General features: G+C 36.8%; 1 protein-coding gene across 3 annotated transcripts in view; it reads left to right on the plus strand.

Moving 5' to 3' along the window:
• PRKCE (protein kinase C epsilon) overlaps nt 1–21,808 on the plus strand; it is a 253,844-nt gene that overhangs the window by 75,163 nt on the left and 156,873 nt on the right. For all 3 annotated transcript variants that reach the window (XM_032443307.1, XM_015857526.2, XM_015857525.2), the window contains exon 2: nt 13,087–13,150. In XM_032443307.1, coding sequence (XP_032299198.1) covers nt 13,087–13,150 — 64 coding nt within the window. The remainder of the gene's footprint in view (nt 1–13,086; nt 13,151–21,808) is intronic.

The raw sequence follows: 21,808 nt of genomic DNA on the forward strand, positions 1-21,808 counted from the left end.
TTGTATGTATGTGAGAGGAAAGCGAGCTAAAAAGTTCTTTGTGGTACCCCCTTTGTGGTAAATACATGATAGCAGTCAGAAAAGCTGTCCTTCCTTCAAGAACAGGCTACAATTTACAGAGTAGTGTGCAATCAGTGAGTAGTATTCGGAGTGCTTCAGTCTGGCTGGTGAGTTGTGCTTTCCTCCACCTTGTAGTGTAGGGCGTTTCAGGATGTATCTGCTTTATACAAGTTACTTGGATGTACGTAGGATCCCAGGTGTTCCAGAAGCAACGGTTCGGTTCTCCTTATTGCCAGGATATGCAGAAGGTGTTCAGCTCTGTCACAAAGTGGAAGCAGCCTTTATTAAACTATCGATAAGCAGCTGGCAGTGTTCCAGAGTTATTACTGGGATTGCTCCTTGTGTTAGAAACAATTTTATTTTTAAATGATCCAAGATGAAAATGAGATTGAATTGCTGGTCGTGGTTCAGAATGAACCTGTTTTTCCTTAGGATTGATCCCCTCAAAATATTAATTGATAGCCTTGAAGAAACTCCAACAGTAAAGAGGTAACTGCATGTTGCTGTTTTTAGGGTGGTTTTTTTTGTGTGGGTTGTTTTTTTTTTTTTCCCCTGAATTTCTTGTTTAAGTTTTATTACTTCCATTCTGAATACATAGTTCCAAGGTTGTACTGTCTCTTTCTTTCTTTTAAGGACTGCATAAGAAAATGCACTGTTACTCAGAGTTAGTCCATGAATCTCTATGGCAGAATATCAACTACTATTTGAGCCAGATCATGAGAATGCCAACATTTATGTTTTTGTTTCTTTATTAAATTCCACTGCATCTGTATCTCCAATAATTAAGAACTTAATTGGCATGCAACATGTATGCATTTGAGGTTTTCACTTTGGGAACTTAATTCATTGAAGGCGGAGTGATTTTGAATTTTGATAAATTGAAAGTGCTTTTAGAGGCAGCTTCTTTGTAGAAAAGGAAATCTGAAACAGTCCAAAGGAGAAACTCTGTAGACTCCTGGGAAAAGTTTGAATACAACATATTTGACAGAGTCACTTGCAGCATGCTGGATAGGGTCAGAGAATCAGGAATGGAAACAGTCCAAAACTCACACTCAGGCATGTTATGCAGACATCATGGAGATCTATAGGATTCCCCAGAGAGCCTTATTTAAAGGGAGGTAGCCCAGGCAGCTAACGAGGTCATACTTGTGCATGAATCATTTTCATCTTTATTGCTATGGGGATTAAGAAAAAACAATAAAAAACAAGACAGTGCATTGAAATGAAGTACCCCAAAAACCTGTCTTTCTGTTATGCGAAGGTAACTTTATTTCCTATTCTGTCTTTGAAGTCTCTGCAGTAAAGAGACTCTTGCTGCTCTTCTGGTCAGATCTTTGGGAACTGTTTCTATGGTTTTATTTAAAAACGTAAATATATCATTTCCAGCTCAGTTCTTATACTGGAGAGAGGTTTTGAAACAAACTTGGGTAGGGCTAAGTTTTCACCCATAGTAGATGAATATAGGGTTCTTTAAATCTGAAATTTCTGCACACTGTGTGGGGTAGTACTTAAGAAAATTGTAGGCTGACTGGGGAATAAGGAACAAGGAACGAAGGTATCTTAAACTTAGCAGCCTGTAGTGCCTACCTCCATGCTTTTTGCAGATGACACATTTTTCATGGTGCTTTACCCAGTTTTGAAATTATTTGTTCTCTTTGTGAAGATCACAACCAGATAATATTTTAAAAACTGATTGGCTGGAAATTGAGGCAGAAGGTATATAAGTTGCTCTGAAAGTAATCCTTTCTATTTATTTCCATAGAAATTACAACAGATACAAAGAGCACAAGCATGTAATTTGGTAAATTCCTGCCTACGAACCTGTTTTTCAACACAGATGCTACTATTTCACCTTTAGGTATGCATTTCTGTCAACACTGAAGAAGAGCTTGTGTGCTGCACTTACACTTTGCTCACACCTTTGCTTCTTATCTACTTCCATATCAAATGCAGTTTTGTCAGACTGCCCCTCTGCTGCCATCTGCCATACGGCAACAAAATATAGTGGAATATCGGTGGGAAACTTGGTGGGAAATTGCGATATCACCAACATCCACATCTGATGTCACGATCCAGCATTTTAAAAAAGGCATTACTTTTGGAGCAGTCCATGTATACTGAGGGCCAAATAGATTTGTCTTGCTGTGAAATCCATCTTTGCCCTCTTTTGGGTGAAATTAGATGTGTCTCAGGCTGTAAGCCCTAAATGTAATTAATTCTGTAAATCAAGTATTAGGGTATGATATGTACAGAGATACTGAAGCATGTGAAGGTTTATCAGTAGACTACCATAACAGCTGTTTACTTCCAGTCAATTTAGCTGTTCAAATAATGCTACTAATATAGGATCATGCCTAGAACTCATAAATTCCAATGTAGGTAACGGCAAAAAGGTCAGGGTCTTATTGTATAGATGTGTTATTAGAGAGCCTTACATGTACTCTAAATAGAGCAAACAGTAAGAGGTGAAATATGCACCTGGAGGTGAGTGAAGTTCTGTGCTCATGGTAACTCAGCCAGTCAATAGCAGAACTCAAAGTTAAACATATAGAAGCATGGTGAAGAAAATTCTTTCCATGGAGAAACTTTGAGCTCACTAGTTAGTTTTTTGGAAAGAAACAATGAGAGGTCACTAATTTGGATATAAAAAAGTACCATTAAAGAGAAAGGGCTTTTTAATCTGACAAGGGTAAAACAGGAACTGATAGCAAGCCAGAGTACTGAAAATGAACAGTGAAGCATCAATTTTTCATGTTAAAGGTGATAAACTAATGAAACCAATTAACAAGAGATGTAACAGATCCTTCATCTCAATATATTTTCAGAAAAGACTGGAAGCACTTTCTGGAATGCATTAGCTTAGCTTATATGACACCACACATACTGTTTCATTATAGACCAATATAGACCAATAATAGGTTATAGGAATAACCAAACCACTACAATATAGGGCAGGATAAATGACAGGGTGCCCTCTCCCCTTCTGCCTCTAGGAAGTACTAAAAAACAAAGGTGTCTGAAAATCTAAAAAGCCAGAGTAAGTTTTTAAAAAATCTTGAGCCCGTATCTTGCACATCTCTGTGTCAAACACATACCTAATGTGGGAACTCTGCAGCTTCTCTAGTTTGAAGCTTATCAACAAACAAATATAAATACTAACCTCATATCAATTAATGCAGCATGCATGAAAATGTATCTTTTGCTAGTATTGCACTCTTGAGAAGTGGAATCTATCATCCGACTTTTCAGGAACAGTAATAATAGTAGTGGGTATTTTTTGCCATTTCCTTTTCTGTAATCTCTGTATTCAAGATGTTACATTCTGGTCTGTTTGACTCATAGAATGTGACTTCCCTGGCAGCATGTGTTGAGTTACTAAATTTTACTTCACTCGGTTTCCCTTTTTGATTTCACACACAGGTAGCATGAACTAGAGCAGTTTTGTTTTGTAGCAGTGTTCTGTAGCAGACATTAGAGGATCTCAGAATTGCTCTGGGTTTGTTATGGCTTAGGCTGCACAGGAAGTCCAAGTGAATCACTGATAATTCTAGTCTTCAGGATAGCTGCTTTGTTGGCAGAATTAGCTTCATTAATCTTTCTAATGTGGTAATTAAACGGAGTAAGCCATCAGCAGAGATAGACAAACACACACACACACACACAAAAAAGCCAACAGCAACAATAACACCAAAAACCCATCAAAATGGTCTCTTAAGTACTTATTAAAGTACTAGCTAAAGTAAAGCAGAATTGAGGATGTTGTGTCTTCAGAGTTCAGTGATGTCTGAAACAGTGATGAACTGCACTACTCCCACATTCTTTCTGTGTTTTGGCCTGATGCACTGGAAAACTTATGACCAGGTTGGAAATCTGGTAGGCAACAGCCATAATTATTATATAGAAGCACTGTATGGAGTTTACTGGGCAATCGCAAACCATTTTGTGCTCACTTTGCTTACCCTACGTTGTAAAGGTGGCAGCTCCAAGGATATTCTCAATCCAGTCACTTTTCACATTGTGGTAAGTTACCTAAATGGCCCTTTCCAATTTGGGGCCTACAACAATGAAGTTTGGGGGGGTTAGGAGTGGTACCTGCAAGTGTGGTGTCCTCCTGCATATGCTCTCTGGGCTTGGACTCTGCATGAAAAAGGGCAGATAGATCCACATGGCAGCCAGTTTCTGTAACTTGTGCGTCACCTCGTGTGAAGTCAGAATGAAGTCTTACATTCTAAGATAATAAATGAGCATGGAAAGCAAAGATACTTTTGCAGGTCACTTTTATTTTCTTAACTCTGTTTTCACGTCTCTTCTTTTGAATTTCTTTTAAACGCTTAGTGTAACTTGAACAAAGGTTCTGAACCAATGCAATTCTTGGCATGCTATAAGTAGGAGAGCTATTTCCAGGAAGGATACTTTTGTTTAAATACTTGATGCCAATTCTGTTTTGTTTCTATTGTGGTTTGTATATCATTCAGTGTTTGTTTATTGTAATGTTCATGTTTGTTGTAAAGCAGCTAAGGTTACAGATGCATATGTGCAAGGACAGAGAATATTTGTGTAGAACATACTTTTTCCTTCCATCTTTAACCCGACAAAAGATTGTTTATTCTTGAAGCCTGTGTATCCCTGCTTTCATCTTAGAGCTTGCTGGAAAAAGAATTTAAAAACAAAGCAAATTGGAACTAGAAAAGAAGTATTTTTGTGTCACTTCTGCAATCTCTTCTTTATTTCATAACTGAATTTAAGTAATTTTACGTCAAGGTGACAAGCTTGTAATTCCATGAAGGAATATTAAAAACCCTAAGTCATCACAAGTATTTTTAGCATAAATTTCTTTCATTTTTGAAATATTATTTTTCATCCACCTGCTTTGGGTGTGACAGTTTCTTGTCACATCTGGGCCATATGCAGCATTGATCATCAGCCAAAATTGGACACAGGATGCACTTCAGCTAACTACAAAGTGAAATGAATTTTGTAGCATTAAGAAACCTATATCCTGCAGAAAGTGGCTGCAGTTCTGGGGAATTTTTAGACTACAAATAAAATATTGTTTGTTTTCCAGAAATTTTAAGGGAAAGAGTTTATTTCGTAGCCATTTACTGAGATCAAAGATTCTTCTGGGCCCATCTCCCAATCTATCATAACTGCATATTCTGTAGTTGCAGCCACTTTATTGAAGAGAAATGAAAATCTTGTTAGTATGTAAATCAGCTTGGCAAAGTAGAATAGTAAGAATTTATCAACTGGAATTTTTTCTTGTTTGCTGATGAACTCTGGCTTGCATCTGATGCCTGTGTTGAACACTAAAATGCTGCTCGGGAGTCCTAGTGAGTGTGAGAGAAGTACAGTGTGTTTGTTTGCAGCATGCTGGATTGAGATGCTTCCTTCCTTGTCAAAGATAGGAGTACACTTCTATCATGAGTACAAGTGGAGAGAACATTTAATGTGGTTGCCTTGCAGATAAGAAAAGCCTGTCTCCTTTCTTCCCAGGGAGCTGAACTGAACTCAAACTCGTAAACAGTAGTTGTTTTGGTTTATTTTTATATATGTGAGTTTTGTTGCTCTTTGTCTGGAACAAAGCCTGCACAGCTTCACTTACATCTGAACTAAGGTTGATTAAGTTCTCTGCTGCTTTCTTCTAATTGGCTAATTAATAACTGCAAATTCAGTATGACCTCTGGAAAGTTGCTGAAAGTAATCACACAGTAGTGTTTCAAATACTTGGTGCAAAACTCTTCTACAAGTATCTATGATGAATGCTGATCTTCATTTTCTGCTGATATTTCATATAAGATGTATTAATTTTAACTTTTGGTCTGGGAACATTTTCCTGCCAATATAGGTAAGAGGACAAGGACATCAGCTGTGTTCCTAAGCTGCTGCTTTAAAATACGCTTGGTTAATAGACAAATTCTGGAATCTCTTCTTATAACCACAGAACTAAAATTGGATTAACATGTGAGGAAATAAAGGGCAACTTCACTTCATGCAAACATCACAGTTTCCTAGCATTTACTTATGCCCTGACTTTGGAAATATCCTACCTCATTTAGGAAGTGTTTGAATTTATGCCACTTAAGATCTTCCAGCTGTTAGTGTCACTGAATTTTGTGGTCTAAAAATCATCACTGTTGTTTCCTTTATTCACAGTAATACTGTGTGATTATTTCCTACTATATACTATCAAAGTTTCCCATGATATGCCTAGGAGAAGAGTGCATTTGGAACCAAAGTGTTCTGTTCATAAAGAGAAGAAAAATATAGGAAACAGGGCTGTTTTGATATAATTTTGTGTGAGACTTCACACACTAAATCCACTATAACAAAATAATTTCTTAACAAATACTATCTGATTTTTAATCTGTTTTAATCAGCTAACCCTGGTCTACTTGCAATCTTTATTGCCTATTGCAGTAATTCAGTGTTTTATTCCTATATGCATAGGCAAACCTTTCTGGTTACAATTCTGCATCATAACAATATTAAATATGTCTATAAGTGAGAAGGAGATGTTTTTAAATGTTTTTGTCAGCTAATTATTTCCCTACAGACTGGCGAGTGCCACAGGGCATGTATGATAAGGCAGTTGCAGTATGCTGAAGAATGGATTTTGAAAAGCATTGTGATGGAAAGTACAAATCAGATCTTGCCACATGATGGAGTTCCTTTATTCTTAAATCCAATAACTGTCTACTGAGGAAAGTGTTAAGTGATTGAATGATGAAAAGTGGTGGTGGTGATTGTTTTTCCTTGGAATATATTTAGCTCATGTTTCAAATCAAAGTCTTTATGCAGGCTTTTGCTTTTGCTCAGTCTAGCTGAGCGTCCTTTAGCCAAGACCAACTCTTGCTCATCCTACTTCATTTTACCTCTGGGCTTGTATTGCTTCTTTGTACCTTATATTCATTATTAGTACTAGTACAAAGCAGCCTCCATTTCTTGTGTGAATGCAGCATAGTACAGTGAATATACATGCTGTATAGCTTGAAGGTAGGAAAATGAGACACCAACTGCAGACGTTGACATTCTCAGAATAACTGTACTGTGTTAAACAAGCCTATAAACTAGCATGCACAAGTGCCTAAATCACTAAAGCTAGTATGATTTTCAGTTGGCCCGCTCATTTGTGAAGTGCCCTAAATGCAGTCTGGGTGATCTCTTCTCTTAAGGTTATTGACCCCTCCTTCACTCAACTCAAGGCTTCCCCCCACCAGGTCACATTGCCCAGGGCCCCATCCAACATGGGCTTGAACACCTTAAGGGATGGGGTACCCACAACCTGTCTGGGGAGCCTGTGCCAGCACCTCACCACCAACAGAGTAAAGAATTTCCTCCTAATATTTAACCTCTCCCCTCTTTTAGTTTTAAAACTGTTTCTCCTTTTCCTCTCGCTATTAATCTGTTAAGCTTATAAGCTCCACTCAAGTATTGGAAGGCCATAGCGGGACCTCCCTCAAACTTGCTCTTCTTCAGGCTGAATGAGCTCAGTTCGTTCAGCCTTTCTTCCTAGGAGAGGTGCCTTAACCCCTTAGTGTAGATGTTTAGGAACTCTAACCTTTTTGGGCAGAGAACTATTTTAAACAGACACAGTTTTTTAGTACTATATTCTCAATATGAAAGATGCAATGAAGATCTCTAGGGTGGGGTGCAGCAGAGACCTGATGCTGTATGTGCTCCAATTCTACCTGCAGATTTCAAGAAAGTGAAAGTATTCTTTTCTCCTTTTTCAGATCACAGCCAAAAACTTGGTTTTCTGCAGTGATATTTGTGTGGTCATGCTGTTTGATGCCATTGCAGCCATTTGTTCTGCTGTGCTATTTTGCTGTATGTAAATACAGCCATCTGTCTATGTTTGCATTCTGGCCTCTACCACAAAATGAACTATGAACACCCTAGTCCTAATGCAGTGATCCACAAATGCGGTTGTTCCTTGTAATATGTTATTTTTTTGAGAGGATGTGTGTGTTTGGATGCAAACACATTCATTTGTATGATGCTATGCATTCAAAAATATTCTTCCACTGGTGGCTGGGAGGTCTTTAGAGGTCATGGTAGATTAAAGTCGTGTTCAGGACACTTCATTGAATATCTATAAATGCTATATTAAGTAATGGAAGGATTCTTGTTTGAGAATTGATTTCTGAATACTGTTGCTCTTTTAGCTAAATCTTGTTTTTCCCTGGCTAGTTCTGTTTTGTATTATGTCTGTACATGTGTCTGGCACAGCAAAGTGTTTGATCTTTTCTGTAGGTCATGCAAGATGTTTGATGTCTTTCTGTTGACTTTTGAGCATAAGTAAATAAATGATTGAATCCCCTGTGGCCAAAAAGTCTTAACTTTTATGTATATCATTGTGGTCAATTACAACACAGCAAGCTGTGTTAAGTTTCTCTTTAATTATAAAAATCAAATATGTAACATTTATAATGAAAGGCAGATTTGTGAACTTTGTGGCTCTGGTAGGGACCTGATTTCTCTGGCCAGAAGAGCAAGAGGCGGTGGAGAATAAAAGAGTGGAGGTAAACAGAGATCCTAGGGAAGTTTACTCAACGTATTATAATGTCTTCTGTGCAATTTCTTTAAAAGTCAAGTTTACCTCATGTAATTAATCATGCATCCTGTGAAATCTATTCACTTTCAGATATTTAATAACATTTTCTCTGCTATTTTATAGCAGAGAACATATATATATATATCTTATATAGTGTACAGCAAAGCTGTCAGTTTTAGTTGAACTTGCTGGGGGACTCAGGTGTTAATGCTTAAGAGTGTAAGAGATGATCCTAGAACATCACAACAAGAGGTGAAAAGCAGGTTTTATGACTTAATTCTTTCTGTTTCTGTTGCTTATAGAGACCATTTGTATTCTTACTGTTGCCAAAATACTAAACATGTTTACAGTTCAAGAGTTTTTGCTGCATTTTGTGTACTGCCTAAATAGGGAACATGAAAATAAAACTTCCTCAAGCTTGGGACTGTTAAAAAGTTATGAAAAATATGCTTATGCAGTTATTGTTTATTCCAGATTTGAGTTCTTTGTCAATGATAATACTCGGATTTCTCTCTAGGCAAGTTAGCATGGAAACAAGTACAATGCACCTAATCATAGATGACATTCCTGTGTTGTTGTTTATGGTCAACTGAAAACAAATGATAATGTGGCACGAAGCCACTGAAGATAGTGATTTATCACTTTTGTCTTGGTTTGCTCCATAGAACATGCAAAATCTCTGTTCTGGGGCTACGAGCCCCAAGTGTTAATGGATTTGTTCAGGCTGTACAATGATCAAGAATGCAGAGTCTTCATATTCAAATGTAAACTATCAGTGCAACTGAAATAATGAAATAGTATATGCTTAATCTGCCTAGTCCCGATAGGATTAGAGTCTGTGTAGTTTCCTGAGCAAATTGCTTGTCTAAGAGAATCCTGCCAGAGTTTCATATCCTTAGGGAGAAGGAACTATAGTTCTCCTTAAGAGGAAAAAATCTTACACTTTCACCTATGATAACTGTATTTTAAAAAGTTCCATGACAGTAGCATAGGGCAGTAACGTAACAAAAATACCTCTATGATCAAATGATTTGCTCAGTGATATGTGTTACATCTTTCGCTGCTTGTGGAGAGTGTGGTCGATATGTGTAAGAAATATATTTTGCTACATATCACAGTAACAGCAAAGCTCTACTGTATCATTTCTTTGACCTTATCTCTCATTTGCATCTATTCTTCTCTCCCGTTGTCCTTTTAACCAATCTTATCTTTTTAGATATCTTCTCATAGCACATCTCTTCATGTATAAGTGCCTGGCTGCATTCAGGGAGAAGTATTTTTGGTAAGAGAATAGAAGAGAAATTCAGAATTGCTGTGAATAGACTATTTGCATTGCATTCAAGGGTGTCTGTTACATTCAGCTGAATTTGGCCCATGTGTATATTTTTGGGCATTTTACCTGTGATATCCTTCTGGACATTCCGTGAAAATTCTTTTGAAACTGATGTCTTTCTATAGTGATAGGACACTGGTTTAATAACTCTTATATTACAGTGAACTACAGGTTAAAACAAGAAAAAAAAAAAGTAGGAACTTCAGATTGTGTTGAATGTGTCTTTTGTTGTGAAATGACTTTGTACAGTCTGCAGTTTATTCAAAGTATAGTTTAATACATAGATTGAAAGAAAATCACATAGCTTTTATTCTAGTAGCTTGACTGATTTTGAGTATTTATAGTGTTATGTTTCCAGGTATTCAATGATGTTTCATGCAAAATTAGAATTGAATCAGTCCTTTTCATTCTGGGCTGGTTTTCAAATATGAAGGACCCGAAATCATAAAGTTTTGCAAAAGTTTGGGGGATTCTACTGGGTTTTAGAGGATGAGGGATAGTAATGGGTTTTCTTTTATACAGAGGTCAGCTGAGGCAGCTGAGCTGTCTGCTCCTGGTGCAAGTACCAATTCATGTGACCAATAAGACTGTCAGCATAGGTGCTTTCTGAAATTAAATGGGGATATTTATAAATATGTATATTAAAATGTCCATTTTATTCTTATTGGAATTAGAGTATTTTAAGACTGGAAAATCTTTCCTCAGTAAAAGAGAATCCCTTTTCATAAAAAATATATTGTGCTTTGGGCATCAGCAAAAAATCTGAATTCAATTTTTCAACTGTGTGATGCATAATGGAAACTTGTGTTCATTGTGCCAATTTTCCCTCCTAAAGCTGTTTGTGCTTAATAAATGAGTAGAAGGGAAACTTCATTATGATGGTCATCTGCTCCTTCAGCTGTACGATTGTTCTGCAGAGTAGTGTTAGGGTTGTGTGTGCATATGCGGGGATTTTAACTGCATCAAGTACTTTACTGAAAGCTTAACCAAACAGTATATAATGCTGATACAAACAGAGTATTAGACATGCATCTTTGATACAGCCATCTGTTGAGAACTATTGCAGGTAGAAAGGGTAGAGCAGGGCAGAGTGCTGAGCTTTGGTGTCCGTTACAATCCATGTTGACAGTTTCCATCTGTAGTGTACTCCAAATACTGTGTACAGGGTCAAATTTTGATGGTCCTTTTGGAGAATCTCATTTATGAAGAAAACCTACTAGTTCTTGGCAGAACAATTCTGAGATTATGGTCAGTTGTGCATGTGTATCACAAATAAATGTGATATCCTCCTCTGTGCGATGTAGTAAGTTGTCTAGTTATTAAGCTTCTGAATTACCATCATTAATAATCACATTGAAATTGTGGCTGTCAAAATGATCAAAGTATATTTGTGTTATGAATTCTGCTCGTTTACTTGCTAATTTGCAAAGATAAACTGAATGGTCTCCCATGCTATTACTGGGAATTAGTGTTCTCTTGATTGCTGTAATATTCCAGGCCACTGTCATTCCCTAAGGTCACTTGCGACTTCAGAAGCATCTTTGTATAGTTGGTGTCAGCTCAGGTGGCTGGCAATGGTGGAAGGAGACCCACCCTCCCTGTTGCTGTGGGGGGAAGCTGAACATGGTGATATGAGAGTAAATGACGCCCGCTTCTGACTGTGAGTCCCAGGTGCTGCTGCATTGGCTTAGGAGAGAAGTGTAGAATCATAGAATTGCTCAGTTTGTAAAAGACTTTAAAGATCATTGAGTCCAACCATGACCTAACCATACTACCCTAACTACTAACAACCCTCCACTAAATCATGTCCCTGTGTACCACATCCAAACAGTTTTTAAGCACATCCAGGGATGGTGACTCAACCACCTCCCTGGGAGAGAGGCATCCGGCTCCTGCAGTGCACACTGAGGAGCTGCTAACTGCCAGCAGTGAGGTGTATGGTCTCCCTTCTGACCTTGTCCAAGAGGACCTGTGGGAGAGAAGGGGCCTTCTGGGGGTCCTTTCTCATTTCCTTCTTTTGAAGTTCTGGGAGCCAGGCCCAAATCCCAGCGTGGCCTCATGGTGCCCTGTGTTGGGGCTGCTTCACTCCTAGCTGTAGTGGTGTAAAATGAGACAGACCTTTGCAGGCAAGGCCACTCGTGATTGAAGTGCCCTGACAGTTGCCATGCAATTTTATGTGTGCTTTACTTACCAGAAGAGAATGAAAATATAAGGTTAATGAACACCATGTTGTTTTCACTCACAGTCCATGCAATTACGTGAGGTCTGCAACATTCAGAGCTATTGTTTGTGTAGTGTTTTAGTAACAGTTTAATTTTTGAGAGATGAACACCTACAAAAATTGTCTATAATGTGTGAGGCACCATTAAGTTATGCAAAACCAGCAGTGTGTAGAGTTGGTGATGTGTGTAAAATACATAAGGATTATAATGAGAACTTCATTGCTGTACTTAAAGATTTTGCAGGTTGTAAGAATTAGCATTTAAGTACTTCAGCTTCATACTGAGAACCTACAGCTCTCACTGAAAGCAATCTCCATGCAAGCAAACTCATTAAAATCTACCAGTGGCAAAAATAAATGAATTTTGCATTTCAGAGAAAGAGGATAAAGCATGTGTTACTTTTGCCCAGTAAGAATACAAAGGGAGTATTATAAATGCGTGTTAACTTACTATATGAGCTGTGTGTGTTAATTTTTACCCCTGTTCTGCCACCCGTGCTGATCTATCTTACTGAGATCTGAATAGGTTACAGTGTTTTTCATATTTGCATAGCTGGGCTTGGTGTAAATTACAGTTAAATAAAAATAAAAATCTTGATATTGCTATTTCACTTTCTCCTCTTATTCCTGCCACATAAAAAACACTATTTCTTAGAATAGTGTTTTGAATGTTTGATTTGTAAAAATTCACTGGGTTCAAGCTTTCCAAGCGCTAAGGATACTTCCTTCTTTTTTTGCTTCGGAGAGGTGCAGGGTCCTCAACACCTCCTTGCAAAAGGTTGCTCTGTTAGTAGTGAACTGTAGAGATGCCCATAGCTTGGCTTCACAGGTTTTGGAAACTTTGGGTTTCCTTGCATGTGCAATCACTTTATCTGGGGGTCACTCTAAGTTTTCTTTTAATTCTTTTCTTGATTGCAGATTGACTTGGAGCCAGAAGGGAGAGTGTATGTCATCATAGACCTTTCAGGATCGTCGGGTGAAGGTAGGGACTTTTAAATATATATATATTTTTTTCCATACTTTAACAAATGGAATCTTCCAAGGGCCTTAACAGAACCATTAGAGACAATTCTGTGCTAATGCCCTCCTAATCTGTACAAGCTTAAGTAACAGTGAACATATTTTGATGTAAATGCTCGTGAGTCAATGAGCAGTTCCGGTTCATCTTAATCTGTAATCATTGTTGGTAACAATGCCAACTAAAAGTGCAGTAATGAAATAAGTCATCTGGGATTATTGATTCCTAGAATAAAATTTCAAATTCTTAATTTTCTAAGAATGTGACCCATTATACAGCTAGAAATGATGAGATGTCAGAAGGGGGAAAATGTGTTTATTTGCTTTTAAAAATTATTTTAATATTTATTTTTCCTCTAAATGTTTTCTTTTCCAAGTAAATTAATGAGTGCAATGTTGTAATGATAAGAGGTATTTTGATATTTAGTACAGTAGTTGAATGCTGGGAAAAATGCAGGAAGATGCAGAAGTGTTTATTAATGTAAGACATCTTTCTGCTGTTTAATTGGCATGGTTGGATGGTACATGGCAAGAATAAAATTTCATGAAGAAGCAATTCTGTTGAGTATATTGGTCATGTTCTTAACGACAACCTGACCTGCTGAAATTAGGATGGCTGGTTTGGATTTGGTTATTTTAAGTGATGTTGTCTTAACAATTTTCCCAAGTAGCTCATAGAGCTCAGCTAAACAAGGTTCATGTAAACCCTGACAGCAGCTGGAAATGGAAATGGTATGAAATGAAATTATTTTGCCTGGAACAGTAAAGAAACAGTGGAAGAATGTGTTTCATGTATTTGTTCATTGTAATGAGTACAGTGCTCTAACCAATTAGTAACAGTATCCTGCAAGTGCATATACTGCACTAAATCCTGAAGTTTAAAAATTAGTATTTGGACTTTGCCTTTTTCTCTCCTTCATATTGAAGTAGCACCCATCTCCTTAATAGTAGTTTCTACGTATTTTACTGATCGCTATGTCAATAAAAGAACAAAGGTGTGGTTAATTTTATTGGTTTGTAAGATGCAAGTGTTCTTCCAGGCTTCCATTTATAGTTGATTGATAACCAGGCAAGCAGAGCATTACTGTTCCATTGCAAGATGTGTTCAGGTGTGTTAAACCCTTGAAAGATGGGAAGAATGGTGTTCTGCTTTTCAAATGTTGCTTAAACTCTTTATCCTTTTATTATGTATGTGTTTGGATGGGAGAAGGCTATGGTAATGTCTCCTATGCTGTGTGGTACATTACCCCATAACAACTTAGAGCTACTTAGAAAGAAATCTACAGAGCTGAGTTTGTTTTTACTGTTATTGTTGAAGGGGAGAATAAAAACAGGAGAGCTCATCTGGAAATAGGCCTCTGAGGAGAAAAGCTTATGAAATGTTGTCTTATGACTGAGACTTTAGTTAGGTGAATTTGGTAGAACTCTAGAGAAGTTGTTTTGCTTACAAAATGTAGTAGAAGTAGTTTTAGAGCTTTCCTACTGAATCTGAGTAACAACAGAAAAGCTTTGTATGGAAGCATTGCAAAATTCTTTAGAAGAGCTGCTACAGTTTTCCTCACAAGTGAAAGTGGATCAGTTATGTACAACAGTCTCTAAACTTGTTTTATGTTGTTTTGTTAACTACTATTTGATCTCTGTAAATGTTCAACAAGTGTCAGTGAATATCAGAGGAGGAATTCAATGATACGTTTTCTTCACATGCACTTCCGTGTCAGACGCCATTTTGTCAGACTGCCCTTCTGCTGCCATATGTCCCAAAGCAACAAAATATAACAGAATATTGGTGGAAAGGTTCAACATCTACTGCAGTACCACCCACATCCACCTCTGATGTAGGCCACTTTTTGGAGCACCCTATATATTTTTGCATTATATGGGGACTGTTCATCTCAGTTGATCTGTATATGTTGAATAAAAAAGGAGCCTAAGTTAGACTAAAATGATGACTTCTGTCTGGCTAGTGTTGCTTGAGCTGTTTGCTTAATTTTCCCAATAGGGGAACGTGACGGGCAAACATAATGATGTCTGAGTCTACATCTAAATCCACCTACTCTTTATAAACATACAATTTGGGATTTCCAGAATTACTAATTAACTTTAATTAAATTGGAAGCCATAGGAACAATTAAGTGTCACCCAAATGTGTAAGAGTACCAACCAAATCAGAAAGGCACTTAATAGAAATTATAAAAAATTGGAAGTGCACTGAGAAGATGCACAGTGCTTTCAAATTGGAATTATGCACCCTATTTAAATTTGTGTATCTTGCTAGGTCTCTTCCTGAGTGCTTGGAATCTTTACTACTTCTGTAAATGTAGCTTAATGTTTATCAGTGTGTTTGGGATCCCAAGCTTGCCTAGCTTTGGAATGTGTGGTAGTATAAAATAAATAGTGTAGTCTCAGAAGCTTCCTCCTGAGTCTTTTAAATCCTTTTATTTTCACTGTTTCATATCATGTTCTTGAGGGGGAAAAGCATCACTTAAACAAAAAACAACCTGTAACAATAACTTGAGTTGGGAGAAACAATCATGTGGCATGTTTCTTAGTATTTTCTTTAAAAAAAGGTCATAGAATGGGCAATAAAAGGACAGCAGGCATTGAGATGAACTGCATTCTTAGAAACTAATATTGTCTTGTAATTCTGTGCACTGCAAATGTAGTGCACTGTATCACATAAAAGAAATTTCTAAATTACCAGTTTTGAATATTGTAGCTTCAGTTATTTGGCACTTCTACAAGATTTTAAGATGGAAGTTCTATTTTGGTAAATTAGATTAGTGCATTAGTATGGGCAGAAATCTTTGCCTGTGTTTAAGTTGCCCCTAAGAATCAACAGCCCTAATTCTGCAGCTTATCTCCTATGTGAATAAACTGCAATTTAAGTTCATTTTTTTTTAATATAGGGTCCTAAAAAATGGATAAAGAAGAAACATTCTTAATCAGAGTAGTATATTATCAATAGTTTAAGCTTTTTACTTGATACCGACAGAAAACATAATTACCATATGCCTCTTAAAATTAAATTGTCCCATGATCACAGCTTCCAGATTGCTCATCCCTTGGCACTACTTTCAGTTGTATGGTAAAATAATAATAACAACTCATTGTTATGAGCTGACTTCTTCAGCAAATGTACAGAACTTCTTCTAACACTAAGTGGAATCATTCTCAGACTTTTATGTGAGAGATTGGAAAAGGAGGTAAAGAGTACTTCTGCCTCTCCTTGTCACATTGCTAGGCTTATTGAGACTCTGTTAGATACCAGTATGGACATCTGGGATGTATTTTTAAACTACTGAAAGAAGGGTTGAGCTCTTGGATTTGCTGCTTGCAGTTTTTCTCTTATTCTGAAGAGAAGCTACAAACACGCAGGCACTTATGGAGCCATTTCCTATGTATTGCAAAGCTTCCTTTAGAAGCTGCTTAGAGAAGTAGCTCTACTGTAGTAGTAACACTGTACTTGCGAGCTTCCTGAAAAGCCCAGTGGTTTAGATGGCTCTCCACTAGGTATCTTGCAGCAGTGCCAACTCTCAATGTTCAAAGGTATTTGGATTTCTTCTGAAAATGTCACTTTTTAGAACTTGCACTCATTCATTTCTAGAAGTTGAAGCAGAAAAGGGTTGGAAAGCACAAGTATTCAAATCCCAGAAATGGATGACAAGCTGCATAAAACTAAAGCCCAACAGAAATGTTTTTATCAACTTTTTTTTTCTTCTTTTTTCTTTGTTTTGTTTTAACTAATGCTGTTTTAAATGTCACTTATAGCTTTGGGATGTTTGTTCTGCACTGAGAGGGAGGGTGAGTAGCTATTCATTTTAGTGATCTTTTGTAAATTCCATGGTAGGAACTGTCTGGCCCACATTCTGAAAATAAAATGCAAAGTGAACTGTTTATTGCACTGAAGATGATGCCCTCTAAACTTAGGATTTCAGATTTTCTGCAAAAGCTCAGATATCACCATAGTGTGTTTTCCAAACCAATCCTGAAAAGTGTTTAGCATGTTTTGCTGATCTGGATATAGCAAGAAGAGGGAGAGCAAACAGTTTCTTAAAATACATTTGTATATTCCCCATTTTGGTGGCAGTACACCAGTGCTAAAGGACTATTCCTTTCTGGACTGAGTTCCTTTCTAACTCTATCCATTCTATTATTCTATATCTGTTTTCATTACAATTGTGGCCCAACTCCTTACACTCTCTATACCAAATCTAATCTGCAAGGTTATTTAGCTTTTTGAGACTTATTTCATTTAAAATGTCTCTATACATTTGGGGTAAATATGCAAGTATTCCTCGTGGATGCAAACAGCGGTGTCAGTGGAAAATTCCCCAGTACAGATACAAAGTAAGGTATCCATTTATAGGTTAAAATAAATGCAACAGGTAATTAGTAAAGTTCATTTACACAAATATTTGGTTATAATTTTAATATTTCTATTGGATTTCTTTCAGTGTTGATAAGTAACTGTCCACTGAGAACATAAAAAGGATATTTTAAAAAGAAAACTCTGCAGTCAAACAGAAAAAGCATAGCTTCTGTAGGCCTGACACAATGTGCAAGAGTATTAGTTGGATTTTTTTATTAACTTAATTGAACTTTGTACTGCACAAAATGCAAGTGCGTAGGATCTTTATTAAATAATAAGCACTTGTAAAACTTTGCCAGATATTTTGCCAGACTTGCAAACAAGATCAGTCAAGTTTGCTATTAACCAAACATCTGGTAGCTCTATATGCATCCATAAGCACACATACACACGCATACACATACATATATACAGTATGCGTATGTATATATGGCTGTAAGAAATATGTTTATAATAGATTAGCGTTTGTAAGTAATTTCCTTGGGAAAAATCTATTGTATATATTCTGTTTTCTTCACAAATTCAGTGTAATGATTACAAAGGTTTTTTTGTCCCATACATCTTTAGCTTCTACCAGGGCTATGGATAATAGTGTGTCTGCTTATTAGTGTTTGGATGAACAGGAGGCTCTTATAAAACACGCCGTCTGTTTCTTCATTGCTGATCTGTGTCCAAGGTCATATTGATTTTCTATACTAATTCAGTGTTGCTGTAGCATAGACATTATTTCTAGGCCAAAGTGCACTCATTGACTTTTTTATTGACATGCTTGGCAGTACTTTTTTGATCTATTTCAGTGCTTATAAAATCTTGTGCATGAAATTTTCTGAATGATTTCAGAAATATTTAGGAGCTAACTGACTGAGATCCAAATACAGTTTGAATGTTTAAAACATAAGCAATGCGATGACATTGTGATACAATTCATTAACTGGCATAGCAGATGGCAGCCAAATGGAAAAAAGGTAAATTGCCTGAGGAATGATTAAAAACATTTTCAACACACTCAGTTTTATATAGTCTGAAAGAGAGATGTTACTATATTTAAAACTTGTGACCTCGTTGCTGCATTTGTAGATTTCTTATTTCTTTGGAATTATTGGCTTGTGTATAATATATCGAGTTACTTAAGGCAGTTCTCTATCATCTCAGAAATTAAATTCCATTTGTAATGTGTCAGTATTGAATCAGAAAATGCAGAATGATTTGCATAATAACCTTGACAGGTTGTGAGTTTTTTCTACCTGTGTTTATTATAGACAATAGGTATTTAAAACTTAAGAACAATGCGAGTCTTTTCCTACTTAGTATGTCTAATGAGTTGTGACGATTATTAATCTTTGTTAGATGCTCAAATTCATGCTAAAAAAAAAAAAACTTCCTATACAATTAAAGATTCTTCACTTTAGAAAGGGCAGTTAAATTCCAATAAATTCCAGAACCTACAGTATAGTGACCCATAACCCTCATGCTTATGGTAAAAACAGGGAAAAGAAGCACAGAGTCAATAACTGTCTTATTTTGGAACTCAATATTGAGCATGCAGCATGTGTCCTTATCTTCCTCTGTATTTTAGTGCTATAGAGGAAGGTGATGTGTTGGAATTGTGCTGGAAAAAGCCAGAGGATTCTGATGGTTACTGTTACAGAGGCCAGGGAGAAGCAAATAGGGAGTCAGAGCCCTGGCAAGTCTCTGCTAGTTCTGTGCAGTAGGTAGCTAGAGCGGGAATCATCTGTTCAAATGGATCTGTCGTGGCATTGAAGCAGACAGATTTCCTCCTCCAGGGATAAAATGTAAAGTATACGAGGTGTAAGGATGCTGCTTGATGTCTGGGAAACTGTTTACCTAGATTCAGCAAAGCACTAGAGCTTCATATTTTTAGACTCAAAGCTGTGGCTTTTTCTGAGAGTTAAAATAATCTGGAACGATCTGAATGGGACCAAACTGAATTGTCAGTGCAAAGGTATGGTTTCTGACTTCAGTCACTTGATTCAGGTAGATTTATGAGATGGATCTTCTCCACTCACGCAGCTTTCCTTGTAAGGAATATTTTGTGCTTGGAGATATAAACTTTGTAGTGACTGTATTTTATAGCTTTTCTCCTCTTTTTGATGTGAAGCAAAATATATAACTAGAGAAACTAGGCACACATTTGCTCTCTGCTCTGTCTCAGTATGGATTCTGCTTGCAGTGAGTTCATTCACTACCTGGGCAAAGGTAGAGTACTACAGTGTTTTCAGTTTTCTTCCAATACGCTTTCTTGTTTCATAGAAGCAGAGCAAGGAGTAGCGTGAGAGCCAACTTTAAACATAACCAGAAACTCTGTTTTCAAAATTCATTATACATTGTGCCAGCTGAGAACCTATTTCCTTTGAAGCTTTGGTTTTATGTCAGTAGGATTTGGGAATTCTTTTCTTATTCAGCTGCTCGTGTTTTTAGCATCAAAAGATCAGAACTGATTCAAACCACAGGTGAGGCAAAAAAAGACAAAACCGAGGGAATAAAAGAAGCTTAAATTCTAATTTTTGAAACTTTTCTTCTTCTATGCATTCATTCTCTCAGGCAGCATAAATCAAAATTATTACTAATGTTTTTTCTCTTGGATTGTATTTGATTTATTCTTAGAATTACTTTCTGTTAAAGCGTGAAAGCTTATTTCAAGAATGAATTTATTTCTTGGAGCTAGTCACTTATTTTATGACAACATTTACAACTGTAAGAAATCTTTGTTCAGCCAGATCATGAGTTTCTAGTCAGCTGCTGTAAAGCAAGCTAACAAAAAGCAGCTGAGATTCTTGATGGTTTTGTTGCTTATTAATCAAGAAGCTTTAAAGAAGAAGATTTAAAACAATTATGAAATAAAATTCTAAGCAGATTTGGGGAAGCAGATTTGATGTCAGTAGGTATCTAATTTTTCTAACACTGGTGAATGATTATATGTTTATGGGGTAGGTGAGCCATATATTCTGAGACAAAACTTCACATGTTGTTAGCCTAGCATCTGAAAACAGGTGTGTGCCCATTTTTACCCAAGTGATAATAGAATGAATGGAGGACAATTGAAATAATAGTGTGATAATCCATGTAAAGTTCTTTGTACGCATGAGTTAGGCTGTCCTCAGTAATGGCACAGGCATTTGGTTAGGAAAATGAACCTTACATTCTAACTAGATCTCTTTAAAGAAATTAATGCAAATACAGATCAGTACTTGGTGACGATTCAGTCGGTTGCTGCACTACGCTTCTGAACTTCAATGCTCAGTGAACAGGCACTCCAAAGGGTGCTTATGCAATTTCTGTAGCAAATACCTTCCCAATGAACATTTTTGCATGGACTTGTAGCCATCCCTTGGACTGCATCCAGCTAGTTGATGGAACATCTGGTAAGCATTGTGTTTGTAATAGGCCCTTACTGTACAAAGCTGGCTTGAGTTTTTCAGGCAAAGATCGGTGACCTTTTATTGACAGACTTCTAGCTGTTTGCCAAAACAAGTGCTTCACAGAAAGCAAGACACTGGGAGTTTTAAAGGCTCCTTTGTCTTGTACTGTAAGTTTGTACTTTTTTAAGGAAAATTACATAAGTCTGTAATAGTAAATAATAAATAGTGAATCATACACATATCACGATTCCAAAATGATGTCTGTCTTACCTCCACTTTTGCAGTACATATATTTTATGTTGTTTCTTTGCTTTTTTCGTTACAAAATAATTCAAGACCTTTGGAATAATTATGTTTAATATTACCACTGCATTTATGTAGGATGTTTTTAAAACGTGAAAACTATCAGTTCAAAAACTCTACTGGTGTTTTTGTTTCCATTTCATACACAAGCTAGTAACAAGATTTGGAATAAAAAATATGTAGTTTTTGATATCTGTATTTGTCTAACTATTTCATAAGACACAGTAGGCATACATTAACTCATCACTTATTGTCTGGGATGAGATATGGTATTAAAAAGCATTAGTATTGTAGTTTACATGCATGTCTTTGTTTTGGAGTTCCTTTGTTTCATTGCACTTCATAGAACACAGTGCCTATACTCTGATACGATTTTCTTGTTTTCTTGCTCTACCTACTTGCAGTTGGCTCAGCAGCATGCTCTGAATCAATCTTCATCTGTTTCCCCCCCCACCCCCCCAGCAATAGTCAACTCTGCTTATTAGTATCATCGAGAAAAATGTTATAGTGCAGTCCACTTTGATTAGTTGATCAGAGGCTTAATATATGTGGTAATGTACAAGTTAAAGAT

This window comes from Coturnix japonica, chromosome 3 (assembly GCF_001577835.2).
Source record: "Coturnix japonica isolate 7356 chromosome 3, Coturnix japonica 2.1, whole genome shotgun sequence".
Classification (NCBI taxonomy): Eukaryota; Metazoa; Chordata; class Aves; order Galliformes; family Phasianidae; genus Coturnix; species Coturnix japonica.